Source organism: Coturnix japonica, chromosome 4 (genome assembly GCF_001577835.2).
Source record: "Coturnix japonica isolate 7356 chromosome 4, Coturnix japonica 2.1, whole genome shotgun sequence".
In the NCBI taxonomy this organism is placed as follows: Eukaryota; Metazoa; Chordata; class Aves; order Galliformes; family Phasianidae; genus Coturnix; species Coturnix japonica.
Window position 1 is genome coordinate 41,084,048 of NC_029519.1, and position 19,164 is coordinate 41,103,211.

General features: G+C 42.1%; 1 protein-coding gene across 1 annotated transcript in view; it reads right to left on the reverse strand.

Moving 5' to 3' along the window:
* The window catches only part of ARHGAP24 (Rho GTPase activating protein 24), a 142,298-nt gene that overhangs the window by 90,532 nt on the left and 32,602 nt on the right, over positions 1 to 19,164 (reverse strand). The window contains exon 3 of the mRNA XM_015861771.2: positions 4,254 to 4,341. Coding sequence (XP_015717257.1) covers positions 4,254 to 4,341 — 88 coding nt within the window. The remainder of the gene's footprint in view (positions 1 to 4,253; positions 4,342 to 19,164) is intronic.

The following is a 19,164-nucleotide window of genomic DNA, read 5'->3' on the forward strand; positions in this document are numbered from 1 at the left end:
CACATTCTAGTCCTTGATGAACTCTCAATAAAAAAAAGTAGCAAGAAACATCATCTTCTCCAGCCTTCCCCATTGCAGCTGCTTAAGAACTCATGGTGAAATCCTCAAAGGGCTTAACTTGCCAAACCCCATATCAACAAGGAGCCAGAGAGTTTTTAAATGACTTTACAGTGCACCAGCAGATGCATATTTTCTCATACCTCCCATTGCACTGGTGGAGGCTGAGGGGCCTGTTTACCAACAGTGAGCTCAGGGATGGACTCATGGAACACAGCTCCCTCTTGCCAACTGTCAGCCATAAGCACAAACCTAAGCCATCTAAGATGACTCAAATAGAAAACAGATATTCTATATAAATGAAACAGCATTTGGAACTGGGGATAAAAAACACACAAGAAAAACCAAACCAAAAAAACCCAGCAGCCATTAACTTTGAAGAATGAAAACCTGCTGCAGCAGTAGAAGCAAAAAAGTTTGTTACCCAGCCTTTCACATAAAGGAAGCTTTAACAAGAACTTGAGAACCGCTTCACGCTCTCTACCAGAGCACTCAGTCTGCAGAACACTTCATTTGCCAGATGGTATGCAATTAAAAGAAAAATAGAAGATGACAGAAAGGAAGAAAAAAGGCCTGTGGACACCTCTTTTTTCTGACTAATAAAAAAATCATCTTAATGATTTCAGATTTCTGGAATTAATATTTCACTCCCTTGCAGAGATTCTCCCATAAAGCTCCATGCTTTGGAGAAATGCTCTGAATTCAAAGACTTTCCAAGTCTACAAAGTACACCTAGAAACCCGATGAAATAGTGCTCACTGCTCTGAGAAAGCACAGCATGAAGAATCTCATGCCAGAAGAGCGAGACTCAGACACGCTGTGAGCAGCAGCAGCAGCTCAAGTTTTCCAAAATAACCTCAAACCACTTAGCAGGGCACTCTCCATAGTAGCGGCTGCTGGAAGCACTTCTCTAACTCCAATTTGCGAAGCCTACTGCAGATTTCTAAGTTACCTGAAAATAATTCTTGCAAGGGAAGCTGAGATGTAAAAGTGGCTGAATGCTTGAATAGTATCACTGGGAAGAATACCATCAGTGTCAAAACTGAGCCCTGAAGCAGACTTGCACATGGCAGTCTGCTAAAACTGGTTTTGTTTCATGTTCTGTCCAGTTAAAGCATTTGAAAAAGTAGCCAAAATATATTAAGCCCATATGCCCCATTTTAATTTATATCCAATATTTCCTTCCACTTGAAGAAGCAGAAGTTGTTGCGACAATCTGTTAGGCCTGTTTTCAATTAGTACCACAACGGGAACTAACACCTTGCTCCCCATTCCCATGGAGAAACTCAGACTGCTTTCTGAAAGTCCATACATGTGGGAACTGTGAAGAGTTCATCTACACAGTAATGGAAGTGGTGCAATGTTCTCCATTAACATACTTTAACTTAGCTTCCTCACTTTATATGCCATAGCAAGCTTACATGCTGCCATAGTGATGTCAGCATCTAAGCATAAGCATTTTTCTCTGGAGTTCCTTAGTCTTATTCAGGCAACTGATTCCCCTATCTGTCCCCAGTCAAGTGACTTTGTAACTCAGCACTACCATGTACAAATTTATCCACATCCTGAACAAGTCCCAGAGGTTCCTACATGCAGCCTTGGAAAACCAGTGTCCCTCACAACAAGGCTCTCCATGCTGCTCTCACCCAGCGTGCCTTCAGATAACAGCACCTGGGAACCCAGAGAACCCCAAAGTACACTCAGTTTTGTGTGAAAACCCACAGGGAAGGCTGAGCTCCCTACACCTCTTAAGGATAGACTTGAGTTTTACAAAGCACCTCCTCCTGAGTACAACAGGGACTTCTCATTTCCATTCCATGAAGGCACTCACTATTGAATTCCTACTCAGGAGCCATCTCCAAAACCTAAATAAAACCACTGCTCTGAGCAGAAGAGGCTATTAGTCATTAGTCTCCTCGTGGTCACATGGACCCTGGAGCAGAACAGGAAGCAGCTCCACTCCTGTAAAACAACCTCATCAGTACAGAAAAGAAGGGGAAAAAAACAGTGGAACAACTTCAAGCATTAAACAATGCCATGACTTAAGGAATGAACAGAATGTTTTGAACATGCAAATTCTATTCTCTATACTCTATTGTAATTACAATTACCAACCAAACTGCAAGATGTTTGTCTCCACACATTCATTTCTTTCATTCATCCTCAGACACAGCCAAGTACAGAGAACCAGTTTCACAGTATAAACCAACTCCCACATACATTCCCAAAATAATCTGCATGTATTACCAACAAACACACACACAAGTTTTCAAGCTGCCCCCAGATGCGGCAGACAAAAAGAGGACTTGTCAGTGCTGCCTATGGGATTACAGAACATAGTTCCAAGAAGGGAGCGAGCCTCAGCACTGTACATTTCACACAAGGTGCAGTCAGGCTGACACAATTAAAAACCCTGCAAACACATCTTGCTGCTGTGTAGCTGTTCTCTCATACAAAAGTGATCAAAGGTTAAGGAAAACCTTGTCTGCAATATATTTTTCTCGATTACATCCAATAAACTACATCCAGTTGTCGGAGCCTGCCTCTAAAACTGGCTTTTATGAGTCAGTACAAGCATCCTGGTGACAAACAGCTCTGTTGGAAAATGCTGACACTGCTGGCCTTAAGGAGCAATGGTGACAACGACAGGAGGAAAACTTGTTTCATCTTCATTTGACATCTGCTGACAACATTCCCACAGGCACTGATCTGCCTTCCTGCTCAGCCCAGGTCTCAATTTCATTTTCAGCTCCCCTAAAGCAAACTTTTTTCCTCATGGCATCAGGAGTACTGCTCCAGTATCAGTTGCTATTGCTGCACATTAATTAGCAAGGGGTGAACAATACTGGTATTACCATAAACACACTCGAACTCATACTCAGGACTAAGCTAACAAAACCAAAAAACCCTACTAGGTAAATACTGATGGCAGCCTGCATTTCAATTCATTTAACCTGAAAACATGACCTGATAAAGCACTCCCTTCAATTGAAAATAACTCTTAGTTTTCAGTGGAAACAAGATTTTAACCAACATCAGACATGCAAAGTTACCAACCAGTTTAACTCAGTACATGAAAAAGAACCTAGTTTTAAATATGATCAACTCAGGCTGGAGAGAGAGCTAAGGAAACCTCACAGATATACCACGCTTGTTTACTTGGCATACTTACCCTTCATTGCACATAGCTTTCATGAACAAATTCCTCACTAAATATATAAAAAGAAAAATAAAGGCACTCTGTATTGAGCTGCGTCTGCAAATTCCGCTTAGCTCTACTCCTCCTCACCTTCTGAGCAACTGATCTCTCCATTCTGGAAAGCTATTTCATACTATTTGCACTTCTACAGTATATAAAAGTCGCCATGCTTTGGTCAGGACAGCCAAGCTTGCAATTTTACATTCCCCAGTTTAAAAGCAAGATCACAAAGACTTGTTTCCATAAATGTTATCCTCAATTTATCCTTTTAAATAGCCACAACTGGAAAGTACACTAACACGTAATGTGAGGATTAAGAGAATATATTGAATAAACACAGGAATCTAACCAGATGTGGAGACCCCTCACAAATTGCTCCAATAATATACACAGCTCAGGATTACCACTCAGTTGGCAGAACAACATTCTTTAGACAAATACACCCCCAGAAAAACACAGAACAAAGCAAAAATAAAATAAAAACCCCAACACATGTTAAAAACAAGTTTAGGGTTTCAAAGCAGCAATGTCTGGTGGTGTTCAGTCAATTCAACCACCCACGGGGACAAGGCAGCAATAAATACCAAGTGATGGCACCAATGCTATCAGCAAATATGCAGTAGTGAGAAGCTGATTGTGCCAAGTTACTGATCCCTCTGTTACCACTGAAGGCTCCATTCTGTAACAACCAGCTCTACTTCAAATAATCACAAAACCCATTCGTACTGTCAGTATTCTGCTCAGTGCCACAGCCCCAGCTGCAGAGCAATCATAGTTTACATTGACAAATAAATACCACGTTGTTTTCCTGCATTGCCCAGAGGTATGCAGGGGAGAAAAAAATAAAAAATGAATGAAAGTATTAACAAATTAACCAATTTTTTTCCTTTAATTGAATCATTAATCACCTTCAGCTTCTGTTCTGGCTGAACAGATGTGGCCATTCGTCACTGCGAACACAACCGCAAAGTCTTTATAAGGGAGTAGAATATCCTACCTGGAACAACTTCAAAAAGGAACTTTCCTGGACTCTCTTCATTGCAGGGGTGCTCAATTACTCTGTTGCCAGGCAGAAAGATAGCACCCTAAGGGAGAAAACAACATCACATATAGGATCAGAACTGCTGCCTTGCTTGTGATAGACGAATGCTCCTTTTTGTTGTGACTGGGGGACATATGCGTGTGCTGCTGCTCCTGGGCAGCTAATTTCCAAAGACTAAGGGGAGATAAAGCCAACAATCATAGATCACCTTCATTAACTAAGATGTCCGATAATGGCTTTAGTTTTTTTTCCCATCTCTTTGGTTTTTGATACTGTGCAGATTTGTACTAATTACGTTCGTGCTGCAGGGCTATTTCTAATACCTTGAACTCATTTCTATGACCTTCCCTAAAGAACAGAAGTATTTACAATTACTGGAATAAGAAGATTAAATTAAAAGAGAAAAAAGTACTCTTCTCACCAAAGAGCACTCCCTGCAACCTCACAACACCTTTCACTGAGAGCAGGGGAAATTGAGGCTGTGTTGGTAGCAACCACTCACCTCTCACTCTATGTACAGATGTGTTCTAAAGGCAGTAGGCAGGCAGGCCAAGCAGCTCACCTCAAAGACATTTTCCCTCACTCCTGCCCCCAGCATTTACTCCAGAGCAACTTTCAGCAGCTCAGAAGCTTGTGCCCATGAATACAGAAAATACACTTTGGATAATTACACACCATGCTATTCAATTAAACAAAAACATTAAATTAACACCTAGCCAGCAGCACTGTAAACACAAATCAATTTATGAGACAGTAAATGAAAACTGCACTTAACTTGGCTGCACAGTCATTAGCAGCACACATGCTGTGGTCTCAATACAATGGGATGTGATTCTTTCCCATTCTTTGATGCAAAACCCTTTCAGTATTCACAGCAACTTGTCACAATAACAGACTTTTGAGAACACAAGAAGAAAACAGTCAAAACATTTGTAACTTCATCTCCTCCATTTCACAAACATAACATTTCATATACTGAAAGGTGAAACCTAAATCCCATATGACATCCAAACTAATATGAAGGGATCCCAAACAGCAATGCCATATAGGATATCATTGTGATTTCGAAAGAAAGCATATAAAAAAAAGAGTAAAATAGATCAAGTTATCATTTGAGTATATCTATTACTGGAAATATCAAAGCATGTAAAATACACTCAACATGTGTATGTATGTATATAAATATATATATATATATATATATACACACACACATATATATGCACATGGTTTTTAATTAAGAAATAATTGTTTGAACAACCTGCACCTGGATGCAACAGACAAGCGGGGAAAGCCTAAGAGAGCTCTCTCACTTCTCTGTCTGCTTTCACACCCATCTATCTACCTTCCCCATGCAGCACTACACCCAGTGTGAAGCATCAGCCCCAACCTTAGTGCTTTGATAAAGCGAGTGGTGCAGGCTGGCACAGTGTTGTGAAAGTTCTTCCAGCTAAAATTTGTTTTTTCTCCTTTAGGTCTTCCTATATCGAAGAAAACAAACAGCTCTGAAGCCTCAGACATTGTGCAGGACGCTCATTTGCACATAAAATGTGAAGGTGGTTTCCAGAGGAAAAACAATTTTGTGACTTGGGTATTAGTGCATGTAAGCATTTCAAAATTAGCAAGTTTCACATCAAGCTCAGCATATCATTCTAATCAGCTGAACACCTCACAGTACAGACTGCAACACTCAAGACACAGCTCAGCAGATGAGCCCAGGGTGGTGGCGCAGTCACTGTGCCTGGATACATTTGAGAACCACAGAGATGCAGCTCTGAGGGATGTGGTGGGATTATGGGGGCTGGATTGAGTGCTTTTTAGATATCTCTTCCAACCTTAAAGATTCTGTGGTTCTTCCTCCATGGGAAACCTCCAAGGAATTTTCTAGTAACTTATCCACTGTCTGTTAACACAGAGGATCTTCACAAAGCTTATTTCTTGTTGCCTGATGCTGGAGGTTGGTTAACCACATCAGAGAAGTGCAGTGATGGTTTGACACCAAAATTGGAGGGTTTTATACCTGCTACAGTCCCACAGCTCTCATCTGTTGGTTAATTTGTTGCAATTACTTGGTAATAATATTACAGTAGGGTAGCTACTGCAACCAAGCTTCAAAGCTTTTAACCACTCAAGTCAAGTAAATGCTCTTACTGCTCACTGCCAGCAACACTCTGAATGTACCATAATTCTCCAGTTTAAGTGAGAAGCAGTTCTATAGGGTGATATTCTCCATGCGCACCATGGGTTTCAAGTCTCTTTGGCACACATTACGTAATGAAAGAAGTTTTACTGAATAAGAATGTTCTGAACCGTCACTGTAAAAATGTACAGAATGTCAGACTTCCTTTACACATGACAACGTGACACCAATAGCAAGTTACAGTTACTGTAAGAGAAGGAAGGAACCAGATGTTCTCCGAGTATGAGAGGTTTTCATAGCAGATAAGCAAACCAATCTCTGGCAGTAGTACTATTACTGTAGGTGATGCAGCTACTGCCCTGCAGCTGTTGCAGCCATTTACAGTTTTGCACATGCTCTGAGAAAAAAACACAAGTGCTGTTGTACTTAAGGCATGCAGAAGGGGATGTGGGTGGAAGGGGGGAAATGTAACACACCAGGAACAAACGCAGGCAGGGACAGAGAAAGTGCAAAAGAGTTGGTTGAATAAAATTCTGTCAGTAGTCAACATGCATTCTTCTGGTATAAATTCCATTGCGTTTGACATTTTCTCCTCCCACTATGTTAATACATTATTCCAGCTTGTTTCTATTGAAGAATGAGAATTGCCATTTAGATCCCAGAAATTGTCCTAAAGAATTGAAAAGACCTTTCCTTCACTCAAAGTTAAAAATCTGAGCTCGTTGCTTAAGTTTCTAATTGAGAAGCAAAGTGCCTTCTGAATGTGTTGATTGTACAACTCTGATGTGTTGTACTGTCAGCTTAGAAATGAGCATCAAAACACCTAACAGAGAGCTGTCAGTCCTACCAGGATACAATTATGGTATTTTCGAAGATACTTTTACCTTTCTCTCCTGCCACATATTTCACTTCATGGTTCAGTGCCTCAGAGACATTTTTCCTCAAGAATGAAACAATCTTGCCTCGAGCAACCACTAGAAAACCTCCGTTTTGTTCCCCAAGAGAAAGAAAGCTCTCACGAAATAAAGATGTAACCCCACAGAAAACTACATTTGCCTCAAAACAGAGCCTCATGCACACTGTGCCTCTGGAGTTTATTTCTACTCTAAGGGCAAGAGAGATGAGCGGCCATTTCCTGACTATATCTCAAACACTGGGAATTATTACAAGCTTTCTCCTCTTTCTACATTTACTTCTCAGCAATGACTGCACCCTTACTGCTGAACACAAACCTTGACATGCTGTCTTCCCATCTCTAAATTCCACCTGCTACCCTAAGTGGTTTCAGACAGATCATGGATTAGTATGAAGCAGCTTTCCAACCCAAAGCAGATTTTCTGCAGCATCTAGATAAGCTTTAGCACCTATACTTTACCCACCCTGTCTCAGCTTCTCCTTAATCAATGAGCTTATTCAATCATACATCACCAGCTTCTGTGAGAAACACAGTTCCTCCTGCAGCAATTTGTTTTTCCTTCCCAGGCTCATCACTAAGGAGTATGAGGCAATGGGTAGGGAGCTTGGGGTGACCCAGGTCACAACTAATATGCCCACTCCCACTTGATGGGTAATTAGGACCAAGTTTAAGGACACAGGAGTTCATGCTAAGCTCATTCCCCTGCATGTAATTAGATGTATGCATGAAAGCTTCAATCAAATTCAGTTTCATTATGTTCATTAGATTTTGCTTTATGGACAACAGTATGACTGGATGTTAAGGAACTACTGTAGAGGACAGACAGTTAATTATGGAAAAGTCTTGCCTCTGGTAGATCCTTCCTGCTAGTAGAAACCTGGCTTACTATCAGATAGAGCCATTCTCTCGCTGTTTGTTTTACCACCAAAGAAAAATGCCAGTGAGCCACCATGCTTCTCTTGCTTCAGAACAGTGAGGATCAAGGCTTGTTATACAGACCTCGTTTGCAAAGAAAATGTACTGATTTCGAGTATTAATGTTAATTATTATTAACATAGGCCAAATGAATGATTTTACTGCCTAATTTGCTCTTACCTGGCAGGAGAAAAATTTCAAGTGTGGCCTCACATGTATATGTGGAGCTCTCCAGTGACAGCCTTGACAGAAACAGCAGCACTGAGAGATAATGCAGCATATGTGATTGAGGAGGTTAAAACCAAGTCAAGTCATTATATAATGAGCCAACTATTTTTCAGGATAGGATTCAGAGGCAGAAAAACAAAAAAAGAGGGGATGCTTTAAAATTGAATTTTCTATGCCATCTTAATTTATCTTATTTTGAAAGGGTGGGGAACCAGTTATCACTGCATGCAAGGGTAAAGGGGAGATAAATTATTCTCTCTCCTTGGCTGAACGCCCACAGTTGACTGAAAGCATCACATCCACAAAGAAAAACATTAAGAATTACCAGGACACTCCTGATCATTAAGTGCTTTGTTAGGGCTCATACTGAATTATTCCTTCACACTGTGGGAGGATTAATTTAGAGGGAAAACAACCTAAGAATCTGTCGAAATACTGCAATACCTTGTCAGAAAATAAAATGAACCACTGCATCATTACTTCTCAGCACTGACTGCACCCTTACTGCTGAAAACAAACCTTAACAAGAGATTGTCAAGACCTGTCTCACTGCAAGAAGTACTAGATGAGAATCAGAGAGCACCAACAAGGGAAAACGCTACCCAGGGAGGCAGAAGAGCATTTTGGGGACACTGTGCAATCACACTGGTTCAGCACTAGGAGAAAGCTACTTTCAGTGCCACTTACAGTTATGCTAACACTGCCAAGAAAGCTATAGCAAAACAGTGACTAAAACCATGGTCAAGCACACCCTGCAGTGAGGTCAAAGTACTGCTGGCCCTCGGAAATAATTTACCACCTTCAAGATTCTCTCATCTAGGAGCACTATCCTTTTCTCATCGTTGCTCTTCAGTGCTCCTTTTTGGCTTAGCTCACATTAACAGCCTTTCTTATGGTAACTCATACTACTCTGTTCCTGTAAAGCTTACTCAAAAGACAAGAATGCAATATCTAAACTGAAAAAAAAAAAAAAGAAAAGAAAAGAAAAAAAGAGATTAACTATACAGAAAATACCCATTGCATAGATCCAGTATGAATAGGACAAGAAACAGGAAGCAGCCAAAGGCACAGTATGGGGTCTGTCAGGTCTTCAGCCCCACAGTCCTCCAAAGGCACAGCAAGGCATGTATCTATGATTCAGATTAGTTCATTTGGGTTTTGTTTGTTTTATGGATGTCCATGCAGACTTCAAGAAGTGAAATTATTTGCAACTGCAACATGCACAGCTCACTTCCAAGAATGCTACATGCTGCCATGCCTTCAGCTTGTGGAAGAAGTGCTTTCAGGTCAGTAAGTAATAGAGGTTGAAATTGCAACAGATTACCTCATTAAAATTTTACAACAAGTGTTAAGAAAGGCAGCAGAGACTTGAAAATGAGAACATGATCCCACTGACCCCATTCCTTCTCTCTTCTCTGCAAATATCCTTGTTTCCTTTAGACTACCAAAAACATTCCAGTGCAGTTTATCTACCCTATATGAGTTATCATTTTTCAGTTTTCCATTAAAGAACAAACTACAATTTCACATGAAAAAAAAATAAAAATACTAGGGCTTAACAGCAAGAGTACTCCTTCTCTTGCAGGTTTTCTTTGGACTGTTGTTTTTTTGGTTTTTGGGTTTTTTTATAAGCCTACACTGCTTGCTGTTTTTACATCTATATGTTCTTCATATTGTCTATATCATAAATGCTTTATAAGCACGGCTTAGATACTGCAACTGCTACACAGACAATTTACACAACTCATCTGGCTTCCTAGCATCTGGTATATGGTGCTCAGTTGGCCGTTGTCTAAGGAAGGACAAAATTAGCAACAAATCTATCTCAGGGAGCCAGGGGTTGTTTTCTCTGCATTATTCAAGCAACATAACCTGATACACTTACAACTTCTCAAGCAGTACAATCTGTGTATTATTATAGAATGGCCTGGGTTGAAAAGGAACACAATGATCATTTACTTTCAACCCCCCTGCCATGTGCAGGGCTGCCAACCATTAGACCAGGCTGCCCAGAGCCACATCCAGCCTGGCCTTGAATGCCTCCAGGAATGGGGCATCCACAGCCTCTTTGGGCAACCTGTTCCAGTGTGTGTCATCATCCTCTGGGTGAAAAACTTCTTCCTAATATCTAACCTAAACCTCCCTGTCCCAGTTGCATCTTGTGAATTGTTTACTTCTCAGGTTTACTTAGAATTCAGAGTCTAATTTTTCTACTCTGCAATTAGGGAGTTACTGCATGGTGCAGAAGTGGAATTTGACTTAATGCTTTCTTATTTGGAAAGGAAGGGAAGGAAGAGCTTTACAAACCAGGGCTTTGCAGGTTTAAGAATACATTTTCCATCACACTTACATCAGCTCATTAACACAAATACTTCATATGTTTTTCAAAGAGAATGCTTATATAACCAGCTACATCAGAAGCAAGACACATCTCCTAATTTCAGTAGTTTCAAAACCAGCACTAAGTTGAGCAGAAGCTGGTTTACACAAAGCAGCACACACCAACGGGCTGCAGAAGACCTGAGCCCTTCAACCCAATGGGACATCCCCACAGCTCTAGATTGATATATATAAAACTGTGAGGAAAAGGCTTGTCTAGCCCTTGTCTCACCAGTTAAGGCACAAGGCCACAATACGAGATCCCATCCAAAGCTCTGATAATGCTAAGCCCCACATCCAAACCACCCCAAGAACTCATCACTTGGATTTTCACTGAGTAACACTGAAGGTGGCACAGCATAACCAACTGTACAGGAGTTTACTATGACTTTTACTATAACCCTGGTGATTTGCTTTTCCGTAAGAGCATGATAGGCTTTCTGTAGCACTATCAGCAGATCTCACCAAGTGCCAGACAGCCTTAGGTAAAAATAGGTGCAGGGTGACTGGAGGCCAATGTAATGAACTGCGCTGCAGCAGCTGCTCCCTTCCACGCTGTATTAAGTATTAATATAAATAGTTTAGATTCAGTGCTCCTATTTTAATAAACAACCAAAATACAAACATGCATGAAGGTCTTCACAGTCTACAGGAGAGACTGCAGTATCCCTTGCCAGAGGGCAAGATGCACCACAGTTTATGCAAGGAGACTGGGAGCAAGCCCCCACAGCAGGTGAGCAGAAACAAAACCCCAGCTTTTGGGGGGGAATATATTGATTGCACTCTGGCCAGTGGAGCATTCCCTGCTTGGAGCTGTTGTTAAAAGAGAAGACAAATCAGTTACCTGGTGTCAACACTCACTCTGGAATCTCTCTTTTTCAAAGAAAAATAGCTCCTGTGTTAAGCTTCTTTTAGATGCACATTATTTATTGCACATACATTTTCCACAAAGTGAAAGCATAGGAGAATGACATCAAACCTGGAGTCCACCAAATTCTCAAGTAAAGATGACTACACTGGGGCCCCAGTTAGCAGCAGCCACATTTTTGGTGAGTCTGCTGACTGCAGCTGGAGATCGGCATCAGCATGGGAAACTGATCAGAAAGCAGCAAGCAAAGGGCAGAGGATGTCCCAGATGGAGAGTCTGGCTCATGAAAGCCATCAATTTCGTCTCTCTAATGGGGGTTGGTGAACAGATTGAAGAAGGGGTTCTCATATGCACATACAGCACCCTAGTAGGTGTATTGCTTTACTCTCAGAAAAGCATAGTTTAGTTAGAAACTGACAAGGAACTGATTTCCCCATAGATCACAACACAACACGAGTTTGGGCCTCCTTGGGCTCCTGACAAATGCCACGTCCCCATTTGAACAGAAAGTAGACTCCCGTGGCTGAGCTGCAGGCAAGCACATTTTACGTTTAATGGTCTTCTTCGCCAGCTTGCTGCAATTCTAATTAAAGCAACAGGGCTGCTCCACTGAGAGGCACGTGCTGAATGCTATCACAGAGCTCCTGAGATAAGGGAAGCCTCAGCAAAGGCTAATGACAGCATTAATTTGACTTTTTCTGTTAAATAAAGAACAGGTCATTAAAATCTTAAACAGGTGGCAGGCTTGGCAGCTCTACAGCGTGTGGGCTCTAGACAGATTTATCTTGTCTTTCATTTTAAAACATTTACGTGAACGTATTTGCTGAGATAAATTATCTTGTTCACAACAGCATCCCATTCAAGGCTGCTGCTATAACTGTTAAACATTGATCAAATTACGTTGTTAAAATGTTAGCGTCCATTCTGACAATTGTCATCTCACATTTATAACTTTGGGACTCTCCTCATTAGTTGCCAATTGCAATTGTGGTAATTTCTACGCCAGCATCACCAAGGAAATACAGAAAAGCTGCACAACAGCTCATTCAGTGCAGCCAGACTCAACACACATTGAACACATTACGAAACTATTCCAGTGCTGAGAACCTTCAGAAGAGTTTCTATCCATGATCACTTCACTATAAGCTTTCTTTCTTTCTTTCCCTTAAAGGAGAGATGAAGATGAACTGCTGAGATATTATTCTCCTCCAGGGGATCAAGTAGATGTTCATCTTCAAATGCACATTTGTAGTGAAATTTAATGGCCTCCCCCCTGAATGGAAGATGAAGGCTTGTGCTCCCATCTATGCAAAGATTTTAAAAGCACTAAGAAAAGCTTAGAATAAAGAAAATGACTTCCAAACAAGCTAATTTATCATCTAGGAAAACCAATCAAAGTGTCAAGCACTCCTGTGTGATGCTTGGTACACAGTCCTGCTGGCTGAGTTTCAATGCATTTTTAACTGACACAGCTGCTTGGTAGCAAATATTCAAGACATAGCTGGTCAAGAGGCTTTTAAATCTGCCAGTCAAATGAGTGACAGCCACCATCCACCTCATGGGATTCTTGTCTCTATTATTAAATGGAGACAGCCACAATATCTGCCTCAAGGGTGGGGCACGGTCTCATGTACAGACACTGGAAGGATTTTTAGGTTTCTGCTGCCCACTATTATTAGTACCATGCCAGCATCAGGAGAGTTTCAGCCTGTCCAGGTCACCACTGTTCTGTGCAATGAATTTACAACAAAGAGACATTTGATAGGATGAGAGGTAACAGCCTCAAACTGCACCAGGGGAAGGAGGTTCAGGTTGGATATTAAGAAACATTTATTCTCTGAAAAGCCCTGACAGCTGCCCCTGGTTTCAGGTATGACAGCAGGACAGCACCAACCCAATAGCCAATCCTACCCTCCTCCAGGATGCAGCTTTGCCATGCATTGCTGAGCTATCGCCATCTCTCCTAGGTGTGTCTAGTTCCAAGAGCCGGTGGACTTAGAGTCATAGAATAGCTTGGGTTGGAAGGGACCTCAAAGATCATCTAGTTCCAACAATTGGGCCTCAGTGGGCTTCATTCCTCACTTCTGTCACATTCCCACACTGCCGACTGCTCAAGCTTGAGGGGGAGACATTTTCCAACTGGCAGCTGAGGAGTAAAGAGGATTTCAAGAATGCAGCTTGAGGTCATTCAGCCAGCATCCACCACACAAGCCACTGCCTGGCAGAGAACTAGCAAAGCCTCTCTGTAGCAGCAAGGGTGTTGTACACGCTGCTCGCTCAGCTGCAAATACTGCTTTCATCCCCGAGGTAATGGACTTAAAAGGAGGCTATTCTTAAGCACTAATAGGCTAAAAGAACTCAATTATTTTCATTTAAATACTAACGAGGCTCTCCTGTGAGTTATTCATTTTGTTACATGAGGAGCCAGGCAGCACTTGTACCGGGTCCAAGTAAATAAATGGAAGGGAGACAAAAGTCACCATGATGAACATTTATAATGGACACAGACCACCTACAGTGTTGAAATTCCCTTCAAACAGGAAAGGAAAGCCATCATTAAAAAGCCTACCACAACACAGAGCAGCGTGCAAGGGTCAAGATGTAGACAAAAGCAATTATCACTTAACTGCTTAGCATCCCTAACAGTTTAGGAACTGTTACAGCATTTTCATCATTTAGTAAAGTGTTCTCTATCCTAAACTCCAAGCCACCCACTGCTGACCTGATATCATGATTAGTTAATGCACAAGAACTCCCTCCTGACAAGATCAAGCGATTATAAGAGATTACAAGGACCAGGCCCAGTTATCAGCTTATCACCCTTCTCACCTTGCATTGAGAGGGAGGTTTTGTGAAGCTGCCTGCCTTCCATACTGGCTACAAGAAACTCATTGCCACAAGCATCCCATCACACACATACTTCTAAGGGTTCTGCAAACGCTGGAAGGCAAGAATACTTTTGTAACAAAGGCAAGGATCTGACACTGCCAGTTTTCCTCACCTATTCAGTTTACGTAGCACTGTGAGAGGACTGACACAGCCAAGTCAGTCACTCACCTTCCCCTAACACAGCAGACTCACCCCAAGCAGACAGAGGTGCTGCCCCAGACTCATCAAATGAGAAGGGACCGAATTAATCCCAGCACCATTATGCAATTCCCACAGATGCCAGCTCTTAAGAAACACTTATAATGATGACCTACTCACAAATACTTCACATCCATACTATCTGCTCCCTGTTATTCCATTTGCTGTAAATTTAGGAATAAGATAGATGCCATTTTACTTACTCTTAAGATGATTACAGCTCTCCTCACATCACACCCAGCAGCTACAGCACAGCTCCCAGACACCCTGCTATGGCAGACAGCGTTATCCCACAGCACAGCCCTATTTCCCACTTCTGACAAGCTTTCACACACCTACTGACCACAGCAAAGACAACACCTAATATTTTTGGACAGTAGATGCCTCTGCCATGAGAACATCTCCGGAAGGGAACTGCACAGTAGCTACACTGCTCATCCAGGACAGGGCAAGGACATGGACCTCACACAGCTGAGGAAAATGAGTTGGAAAGGCAAATAACAAGCACCTGTACCTCCCTATACACAATTGTTGCCACCTGCACTCAGCTCTGCTCCTGCTGCTCTCAGCACATAGTCTCTTTACCAGTGCACAGCCAGCTAGGTTGACATTCCCCATGTAGATTCCATCTCCACATCAATATGACCCAACCTGTACCCTTTCTGCTCCCAAGAAATCCCCAGATTTCTGCTATTTTATCACAGGCACTCTGCCTTGCACACACTGCTGCTGGGGACCAATCTCTGTCATTACAACCTTTTTTTAGCTGTCGTTGTCCAGCATAACAAATAACTAAAGTTGCTCTTCAGAACTTACCCAGCTTTTGTGCCAGGCAAGACATTCCCAGCCACTCACCTGGAGAGCCCTGGGGACACGCTGCTGGTTCCCCACTTGGCAAGGGACATCATGGTCTATTCTAAGTCATGCCATGCTGCCAGGAGCCTGGAGAAGTACTTACCCACCTGCAACCAACTTTTTCTGTTTAACTTTTTCTGTTTAAATTAATTTTAAAAAATCCAGTTCCTCCTTCTGTAAAGGGGCTTAATGTGTTTTTCACTAATATAACAATCGCTGTTGCAAACAAAGTAGTCGAAAATGACTGCAGCGTTTTTTATTTATTTATTTTTTAACAAGTCACCACCACCCAGAAAAAGAAACTAGAAATGTTAGCTGTTTTAGCAGACACAGACCAAGGTATTTGTATCCATTAGGAAAATGAGTGTAATGCATTTAAGAAAACTGTACCTAGAGTCAGTGAAGTGATGGAATGTCAGTCGTCTCCCAGGAAAAACAAAGAACTACGTATATTCCTCACAATCCCCTCTGGGCCATGCTGTGCTTATGTTTCTCATTTGCACACAACAGCAGTAAGCCCAAGACTTCCTTAGGTTGCCTTTCCCTGCTTGCCACAGATTCACACTGCTGTCAGCACCTCCAGTTTCTTAATCTACAGTCCCCTAGACACCGTCAAGCACTTTTTCATCCCAACAATCATGACACACATGTGAGAATCCTGCACACGCACTCATCCAGTAACCTCACAGCTTAGGCATCTCGTTTGCTTTCACTGCAAACCAGCAAGACCAAAGAACTATAGAAGCACAGAATGGATTGGGTTAAAAAGGACCTTAAAGCCTACTCAGTCTCAACTATCTGTGGGCTAGATGTCACCCACCAGACTGAGCTGCCCTGGCTTTGAAATCCTCCGAGGATGGGGCATTCTCTGCCTGCTGCCCAAAACTGCACTAAAATTTCCAGATCTCCAGACTCTGCACCTCAAATGGTTTATCCCAGAAACTTTAGTTTTCTTGACAAGAGCCCGTAGAAATGCACTGAATTTAACTGGAAAGCAATGCGAGCTAGGGGCTTCAAAGCATCCTGCAGTCACATAGGATGTCAAAAGACTCACCTTGAACTTGCATTAAAAAACATAATCTTCAGCTTCAGCACTTTCTTTTTGGATTTTTTAAAGTGTTAGCTCCTCTTTTTGTGAAACTTGCCAAAAAACTGTTTCTTAACCCACCCCCAGCTCAGCTTCACTGCTGCCTGAATCCCAAGCACACCAAAGCCAGCTCTGCATCTCTTCCCAACAGCTCCTTCCACCCTCCTCTAAACCTCACAAAGAAAAGCAGGCATTAATGCCGCCTCTCCCTTCTCCAGGTGACACAGCTGCAACCCAAGAGCTCTGCATTAGCAGTACCTATGGGCAGGGTTTCCAAATTTCAGACTCAACAGCACCCATTAGGAGATCTCCTCCTGAAATAGTTTAGGTGGAGAAAACACGTCCTTAATGCAATGTCACCTTTAGGTCAGGTGAGACAAGGTCACCTTCCTGTACACATTCTTGTCATCAACTCTTGCAAAGCAGATGGCCTCAGCTTTCTACTCAGGACTGCCACACACTGCTACTGGGCACATGGCACCCAAATCATCTGTGCAGGCAGTCAGCAGCCACATCTGCTACTCCACTTTCTCGCTGACTGAACACACAGAGGATCTCAATTTGCAACAATTCTTCTCTAGATAGCATCCACCCTACACAAAAATCCATTATGCTCTTCCTGAATGTTTGTGGCACACTGGGGATCTGCTGGACACAGTTCACAGGAGAATAGTTGATCTTTTTTATTTGCCTTTAGCTAGTTTCATTCTCCAGCAGCTCCTTTGTCTATTGCTGGAATCACCACTGATGGGTAAGAATCATACGTATTGTTTTAACATCTAAGAAATCCTTTGGCATTTTGTTGCTTGGTTGAACATTACTGTTGTATTGTCCAACACCAACCTAAAAGCATCTACACACGGAGACTTGGAGAGCACTCCGCAGAAAAGCCCCTTTGTCCCCATACCATCTGCAGAGCAGATCTTCCCAAGCTCCACTGCAAACTGCCTAAGGTTTAGAAAACAATAGTGGCTACAGTCTTCTATGAAAAAGTTCTGCAAGCCAAACACTGAATTTTATGCCATTTGCAAATGTAGGCTATGTCTCACAAGCTGAGCCAGGCAGAATAATGCAAGAAAATAATTAGCCTCTGAAGAAAACAGAATGTGAAGCACGGTGGTTAACAGATTAATGATCATCTTCACAGCTTCTTAGGTCCACCAAGTTCAGCTCTGCCTCCTCCCACCTCTGTGAAATCCCTATCCTGCTCCCCAGCCACTCATTTTATGTGCTCTTCCCTCCACTTTTTTTTTTTTTTTTGACCCACAGTACTAACATTTCCCATTCAGGCCTCTCTACCACTTCACCCTCCTTCTTCCTCAGTGCTTACACTTGCCTCTGAACTCCCACAGCAAAACATTCAGGCTCCACATTGGAAAGAGACAGCACAGCTCTGCATGCACGCATAACCCCTCTCATTCTCCCTGCTTGTACCCTCTCTCCAAAGAACAGAACACTTAGAACAGAATACTTAGAACATCAGTATTTTCATAGGAATAGAAGTAACTGAGAGAAATCCCAGAGCTGTCATAACATGAAAAGCTGCAACAATTTAAGCTAGCAGACCTTCATTCTGCTTAATTTAACACTGCAGAGGAAATACTACTTTACTTAGCATCACTGCTATGATACTTAGCGAATCATAGACAGTGTAAGAATACAGCAGTGGTGTTAGCATAAGCCAAGAGTGGGTGTCTTTGTTTTCCTACTTTGTGTTTGCTTGATGCCAGCTGAATAGCTTAATTAGCCAACCTCACAATGCTGAATTCTCATTTAGACTTGAAATCAGCCCTTGGGGAGCTCAGAGCAGTAGATGTTCTCTTCACTCAGTCAACAGGTTACATCTTCCCAGTGAAGCAAAGGGACGTCAGACTAGTTACTGTTCACTAGGTCAGTCATTACACTAAATAGGTTAAAACAAATGCTGCCTTGCACAGATGTTTTTGAAATCAGGTGAAATCTGTTCCTCACAACCCAACACATCCATGAGAAACATCATTCAACTCAAAGGGCCATAACACACCAGTCCTAAAACCCTGCCCACTAACCATCTTCAGTGGAAGAAGTGCTGCACAGTAATATTTGGAGACTGTTCTAAAGGGGAAAAAGAGAGTCCACATCTCCTCCTGCATCTCCTCAGTACAAGGTACAAGAACCCCAGCTGCATCTAGCTGAGAGCATCTCAATTCCTCACCTTACAAAAAGGTGGGTTTTACTCTTACCCTTATACAAGCCAGGAAGAAGAAAGAAATGCAAACATTTCTTCTTAATGTTGCATAATAAAGCACTGAAGATTTATTGCCCTCCGTACCCCTCACCTCAACTCAGGGTAACTTAGGCAAAAATGAAGCAATTGACCAGAAAACTGTAAGCCAAAAACTTGATTAAATC